Here is a 7,437-nt window from a genome sequence, read left to right as displayed (position 1 = left end):
CGGCCCTGGACTCTGCACCGTTACGGCGTCTGGACTGGCAGAGAAGCACAGCTGAGGTCTGAACTTTAACAACACAGACAACATGTGTCTACCTTTTTTGTTTTTATTATTTGTCAACTTGACTTGGTGTATTAGTGGATTCAGTGGATCCAAATGCGGCCCACCGAGTCATTTTTTGTGGCCCGTGGGACCTTAAAAAGCATGAATTAAACTTACCTGATAGGTTAAATTAGCGCTCACTTTAGTCATGTGGCATACTGAAAAATCCTCTCACATATTTAGATACTTATAATGGTTTAAAGTCTGAAAGAGTTCATACAGAGTGATGTATGTTTGTCTTCTCAGTCTCTAGAAGAACTCAGCTCTGTGATTGACAGCTCCTCCTCCTTTAGAGCGTACAGAGCAGCTCTGGCTGAGGTGGAACCTCCCTGTATACCTTACCTGTACGTATGAATACCACTATGTATAAATGCCCTGCCTGGTCCATTTAAAACATTTTGATCAAAATGTCTGCTTAGGGGTTTGATCCTGCAGGATTTGACCTTTGTTCACCTGGGCAATCCTGACACGTTGATGACATCGCAGGGAAAAAAAGTAAACTTTTCGAAACGGTGGCAACAGTTCAACATCCTGTGCACTTTAAAAAATTACCAGCAAGCGTAAGAGGACGGCAGTCGTGCAAGTATTTATTTACATGATCTCTTCTGTTTAACATTAATTAAATCTCTCTCTCTCTCTCCAGTCCGTACTCTCTGCAGCCCAGTAACGACATCATTTTGTTCTTTAACGGCTTCAGCGATCACTTGGCAGAGGAGGCGTTGTGGGAAATGTCTCTCAGGCTCAAACCACGGAACACCCCGAAAATCATCCAGAGGTAACTGACAAAATACCATCCATCCATCCATCTTCAACCGCTTATCCGGGGCCGGGTCGCGGGGGCAACAGTCTGAGCAGGGGCACCCAGACTTCCCTCTCCCTCGACACTTCCTCTAGCTCTTCTGGGGGGACCCCAAGGCGTTCCCAGGCCAGCCGAGCGACGTAGTCACTCCAGCGTGTCCTAGGTCTTCCCCTGGGTCTCTTCCCAGAGGGACGGCACCCGAGCACCTCCCGAGGGAGGCGTCCGGGGGGCATGCGATGTAAATGCCCAAGCCACCTCAGCTGACTCCTCTCGATGTGGAGGAGCAGCGGCTCTACTTCGAGCTCCTCCCGTGTGACAGAGCTCCTCACCCTATCTCTAAGGGAGCGCTCTGCCACCCTGCGGAGGAAGCTCATTTCAGCCGCTTGAATCCTTGATCTCGTTCTTTCGGTCATGAACTGACAAAATACGAACTGGAAAAATGTGAAATAATGTGTTATTCAGACGGAGCTGTTAGGCTGGTACTTCAAGGTCAGAGACAGAAATACTTCAGTTTACAAAGAATTCGACAAAGGTACACTGGACTAACGTTCCACAATAGCAGCAAGTTAGGGTGGAGCTCCCGGGTCTTCAGGGTGGTTCTGGAACATATTTGTACTAATGTGCAGTACAGGTGGACGATGTATATGTGTATAATGTATATCTATGTGTGTGTGTTTATATTTTATTCAAGCTGCCAATCGCGCTGATATGCTGCGGTTTGTCGCTTTAAGAACGACAGTTCTGCCATCCGTTCAATCATCTTTCAGCATTCATCCTGATAAAAAGTTACAGCCAATCCCAAGTGAGGACAGATGAAAGACAGCCTCTGTGGCAGTGTCAATCACTCAATGTAACGAATCGGTATATTTTACCACAAAAAAATGTAAGTCTAATAAAATGCAACCAAACATCTCGTTCTTAGGCTCTCTGTCTAAATATGATTTACTGTCCTAAATATAACCCACAAAATAAATGCTATTTAAATATTTTAACTGGTGTTTCAGGTGAATATTTCCTACCAGAAACATCCGTTTCTGGAACCCACAGCAGCTGTTGGAGACAAGAACGCTGTTATATTAACTTGGCGGTCCATATATTATATTTATTTAGTTTATCTCAAGTCACTTAGATTAGATTTTTTTTTTACTTATCTGGTAATTATAGTTTGAAAACGTTAAAAAAAGATTTACCTCTCACCTCGCCATTTACTCTCACCATGGTAACGCCAACCATGTAATGCTAGGTTGGCTAGCTGCTTGGATCTGCAGACAGAACTAATCGATCATATCGAGTGTCTGCTTCTGCTGCTGCAGACTTGCTGTGGAAACTATGCTTGGATTCGATGAAACTACGAGACTGTAAAGAACCAATGGGCATCTGAGTTTGCGGGTGTCGACAGAACATGTTGTGTTTCATGCGGACAACAACAGGTCAGATTTGTTAAGAATGTTACAGTTGTGTGATAGATAGAACAGCGAATCTGATGCTAACTACTGTTAGCATCACTCCTGTTGGACTCAAACATATGTAGTTCTTCCAGACTCACCTGTCGGATCGTAAACACACACTTTATTAAAGGTATTCCATACCTGCCTTTTAAACACGTAGAGTTTTTACAGCTTTAGTGAACGTTATAGCAAGAAAACTACACCGTATGTTTAAGTGAGCCATTTGTGGACATAATACAAACAAATGACGCGTTGACATCATTTCTATTGACACTGCAAATATTTGACGTAAAAGTATGATAAAAGTTTGTAAATTTTAATATATTTAAAATAAATATCCAAATAATAATGAAGGAATGGAATGTTACTTTTACAAACCTGTAGATGGTGCTGTAAACACAGTTGAAATAGTAAATAGGTTCTGGTAAACAGTGATAGTGATGGTATTCTTGTTCAGTTCTTTTAACTTTCACTCACATCAGATCCGAGTCTGATGCTGCAGCTCCCCCTGATGGTTACGGCTCAGGTGGACCTGGTCCTTGTGCTGATCACTGTGCTGAGCCTGTGGACCCGACTGTGCCACCTCAGCTATCCCAACGCTGTGGTGTGAGTGTTGCATTCACTTGGACTTGAATCCATTCAAACCCATTTCCCCGTTAGTTGTTCATCATTCAGGTATTTGTCTCCTTTTTTTTCTGCGTCTTTAGCTTCGATGAAGTGTATTATGGCCAGTTTGTGTCCCTGTATATGAAGAGAGTTTTCTTCATCGATGACAGTGGACCACCTCTTGGTCACATGATATTGGCCCTCGGAGGTCAGTATAGCCACAGTGTGACATGCGCAATCTTCGGTATTACCCCTTTACCTGTAACTGTGTGTGTGCTTGTTTTGCAGTGTATCTGGGAGGATTTGATGGAAACTTTGTGGAACAGAATTGGAGCAGGTAGAAACTCTGGGCTCGGTCCAATCACTGTATCTTATCTGGAAATGATTAGAAACTGCTAAATGCAATATTTAAAAATATTTAAATTTATTTTGAAATGTTATAATCAAATACAACCAGTATAATCCACTATCGGCCATTAAAAACAATTTTTATAAATAAATGCATTGGTTAGGTCAGATGTGGTATAAGATTTAAATTATGTAAATTATGCATTTTATTGTTTTTGTCTATTAGGGGAAATAATTTTTAAAAAATACACAGGAAAACGTCATTATCATACCAGTTTCTCTTTTACAAATTGAATGGGGTGTTGAATTACAGCATAAGTTCAGTGCACAACAGCGCCCCTGCTGTCGGAAAGGGGCACCTATAGAGTCAGTGCAGTGGAGAAGAGCTCGCAGCTAGGTTTATATCAGAGTTGCTGTGTTTATTTTTATTTTATTTATTATTAGTATTAATGTATGTGCTCTTAAAGTATAAAATAAAATGTTTTGCAGTAATCTCTGTTTGTGTTTGTGTTCATCATAAGGTATTACTACAGTAACCCCGTGTTGTTTCATTGTCGGTACAGAGTATCCTTGCAGCGTGAGTGTTTGGACTCTGCGGTTCCTGCCTGCTCTGTGTGGAGCTCTCTGTGTTCCCCTGGTTTATCTGTTGACTTTGGAGTTAAAATTCTCTCACCTCTCTGCTCTGGGAGCTGCACTGCTGTTATTGCTGGGTGAGTGCAGTGTTAATGCCTAACACTGCTTTATAGAAACACAACACTTACCACGTGTCAAGACCGTGACCTGTTGATATTCATTCGTATTCACCTGAAAGGCAGCGGTCGACTCTTACACAGTGTCTGTTTCAGTGAACCACTCTGTTTGGATACGCATATAAGAATGAAGACCACCAGCCCCCGGTGTTACTGATTATTTTTAATTAACTGTAACTGCAAAAAAGATCACTGGTTCACCCGATAATTTCGGCTGACCGATATTATCGGCCCGATAGCATATTATGTAATATCTGTAAGAATCGTTATGATACTGTAAACCAGCTAACACAATGCATGCTAAAACTAACACATGCTCTAAAAATAGTTTTGGGATAAGATATATTAAAGTCACTAGATGGCAGCATCGCAGCTCATTTGATTAATCTCATACTCATACAGTGGTTTCTACAGATAAATAAACAAATATAACCAGGGATATATCGGTATAGGTTAATAATATCGGAATCGGAAATTAATAGTTTGGATGATATCGGATAACAGCAAGAGTTAATATAGGACATCCCTAGTATTTGTGAGTGTATAAATATATATTTATGTGTATTCATGTTTGTGTATATATGTATATATATATATATATGCACGATGTACTTAGATTATATACATCTATCCAGCTATCAAATTTACATATCTATGGTAATATGATATAATATGGTATAATATTTGGTAATAATACGTTTGATATGCTGTTATATCTTGCTATGCTATATAGCACTTGTGTCCAAACGTTTACGTTCCTTTCACGTCCTAGAGAACTCCCTGATTGTCCAATCACGCTTCATGTTACTGGAGTCCGTTCTCATCTTCTTCGTGCTGTTGGCCTTTTTCTCCTACCTGTGCTTCTACAACGCTCCCAGCAGGTGAGGGTGACCTTTTGAACTTTAACCTGAGCTGCCTGAGTTGCCTGTTGATGTCTCAGCTTCTCATTGGTCCTCTGCTCCTCAGCTCCTGGTTCAGGTTTGGCTGGCTGCTCCTCTGTGGAGCCTCCTGCGGTGCGGCCATCGGGTGAGGAAATCATCTGCGGCCGTTTTTTTGACGTGACGGTTTTAACCGAAGCGTGTGTGTATTTATAGTTCAGGGTTGGCTGGCTGCTCCTCTGTGGAGCCTCCTGCGGTGCGGCCATCGGGTGAGGAAATCATCTGCGGCTGTTTTTTTGACGTGACGGTTTTAACCGAAGGGTGTGTGTATTTATATGTGTGTATAATGTCAGGGTTAAATACATGGGCCTGTTCTCGTACCTGCTCCTGCTGGGTGTGGCCTCTCTGCACACCTGGAACCTGATCGGAGACCGAACCGTCAGTCACGTGAGTCTGGATCCACAGACCACACACTAAAACTCAATGTAATAAACCGAACTCACGGTGTGTTTGTGTGTTCATGTTCCCGTCTGTACAGCTCAGTGTGTGCGTGCAGTGTGTGTGTAGATTTTTCTGCTTGCTGGTCCTTCCTGTCCTGCTCTATGTATTCTGGTTCTACGTTCATCTGAGTATCCTGAGCCACAGCGGTCCACATGACCAGCTGATGAGCTCAGCCTTCCAGGCCAGTCTTCGGGTAAGACACTAATAAATACACACACAAAGTATTTCTTTTTTTCCTTTTCCTTTTTTTTTTAATTTTATTTTTTAATATATTTGGTATAATTTGTTTTTTATCCACTTTTCTCCGTCTTCAGGGTGGTCTCTCGCGGATCACGCAGGGTCAGCCCCTGGAAGTGGCCTATGGCAGTCAGGTGACGCTAAAAAGCTTCACCTCTCAGCCCCTACTGGCCCACTCACACAAAGCCAACTATCCAATCAGGTGCTGCAGGCTCACATGACCACCAGCCAATCACAGACTGCAAGCTAAAAAATGTTTTTCTCCTTTTGCACGTGCATTTGTTCAGGTACGAAAACGGGCGTGGCAGCTCCCACCAGCAGCAGGTCACCTGTTACCCCTTCAAAGACGTCAACAACTGGTGGATTGTCAAAGACCCCGACAGGTAGAAGGACAACCTTTTCTGTAGCATGCTGGGAAGTTTGCTTCTCTGTCTAATGAGTTTGTCTGTAACAGACAGGAAATGATGGTGAGCAGTCCCCCCCGGCCTGTCCGTCATGGTGATGTCATCCAGCTAGTTCATGGCATGACCTCACGTTTCCTGAACAGGTAAAAACAACCCAAACATCACGGACTCTTTCTCATCCAAGAACCATATGTTTGGTAACATTTTTAAACAGTTAAACATAATGACCTAAAAAGAAATTAAATAAATTACTTTCTACAGAGGGCCGATATTTTTTCAATTGAGAAAATCTCACTGTTATACCGATATATTCAGCCATATTAGCATAATTATGTTATATCCGTAAGAATTGTTATGATAATGGAAAACCCGATAACGCAATGCCTGGGTTTCCCCAAATGATGTGTACTCTAAAAATTGTTTTGGGTATAAACCGTTGTGTTAAAGTGAAAGTCACTAGGTGGCAGCATTGCAGCTCATTTTATTAATCTCATACTCATACAGTGGTTTGTACAGATAAATAAATAAATTACCAGGCCTGCATCAGAATTGGTTGATACCGGAATCAGAAATTAAGTGTTTGAAAAATATCGGCATATCGGATATCAAAAAGTTAAAATCAGACATCTTTAATTCAAACTAAGATAACTAACCTAAGATGAACCGGCAAATTTAAAGGTCTTTTTTAGAATCAGTTTATTGATTGGTTGATTTGAGACAGTACCATCCTGGCTTTCTCAACAGAAACAGAAAAAATTAACAGAAAACATTTTCAATCATAAATAACCTGAGTTTCTTGTTTCAGCCATGACGTGGCAGCTCCCATGAGTCCTCACGCCCAGGAGGTCTCTGGCTACATCAACTTCAACGTTTCTATGGCAGCTCAGAACCTGTGGAGAGTGGTGAGTCTGAGGCGTTAACTGTGTGAAAAAATAAAAGTGGATTTAAATTTTGAATTTTCAAGTCAATAAAAGTGATTCTCCTTCTTAGCTGGTGCGCCAATGCAAACAAAAATCTCACATTTTTATACAAATAAAATGAGGAAAAATACCTATGATGCCAACAGTTAGAGTAACAAACTGTGTCTGTTTCCAGCCCTTATTCAACTTTCAAAACAAATACAGGAAAGTACAAATATGACTCCTGGTGTTTCTTCTCCGGGTGAACCATAGTTGTGTGTGCTTGTGTTCAGGACATCTCAAACAGGGAGGTGGAGTCGGACGTGTGGAAGACCATCCTGTCAGAGGTTCGACTGATCCACGTCAACACCTCGGCCGTTCTTAAGGTGCAAACAGGAAGTGCACGTTTAAACCCCAGTGCAGTGATTTCTTTGTACATAACGGTCTCTCTTTGTGTCTGTGTGTGTGT

General features: G+C 41.8%; 1 protein-coding gene and 1 long non-coding RNA gene across 3 annotated transcripts; both read left to right on the top strand.

Moving 5' to 3' along the window:
* The first annotated feature begins 36 nt into the window (after positions 1 to 36).
* On the top strand, positions 37 to 886 carry LOC103398974 (uncharacterized). Of its 2 annotated transcripts, XR_003049113.1 has the most exons (4): positions 42 to 56; positions 346 to 443; positions 519 to 659; positions 743 to 886. It is a non-coding gene; the product is annotated as an uncharacterized LOC103398974 (long non-coding RNA). The 2 variants fall into 2 exon arrangements; XR_523559.3 differs by having other exon boundaries at positions 37 to 443.
* A 1,944-nt stretch (positions 887 to 2,830) lies between these two features.
* Positions 2,831 to 7,429, top strand: LOC103398975 (protein O-mannosyl-transferase 1-like; the record flags this gene model as incomplete). The annotated part of the gene is given in 14 exon segments (XM_008337736.2): positions 2,831 to 2,952; positions 3,054 to 3,160; positions 3,241 to 3,268; positions 3,270 to 3,289; positions 3,864 to 4,010; positions 4,822 to 4,930; positions 5,016 to 5,075; positions 5,281 to 5,374; positions 5,466 to 5,621; positions 5,743 to 5,867; positions 5,953 to 6,048; positions 6,120 to 6,212; positions 6,875 to 6,971; positions 7,262 to 7,429. Coding segments are annotated over 14 exon segments (1,413 nt in total), but the record flags the coding sequence as incomplete, so codon positions are not given.
* Between the last annotated feature and the right edge of the window lie 8 nt (positions 7,430 to 7,437).

Source organism: Cynoglossus semilaevis, unplaced genomic scaffold, assembly GCF_000523025.1.
Source record: "Cynoglossus semilaevis isolate Cse_v1.0 unplaced genomic scaffold, Cse_v1.0 scaffold4003, whole genome shotgun sequence".
NCBI classification, from domain to species: Eukaryota; Metazoa; Chordata; class Actinopteri; order Pleuronectiformes; family Cynoglossidae; genus Cynoglossus; species Cynoglossus semilaevis.
This window is presented reverse-complemented; position numbering and strand designations above follow the sequence as displayed.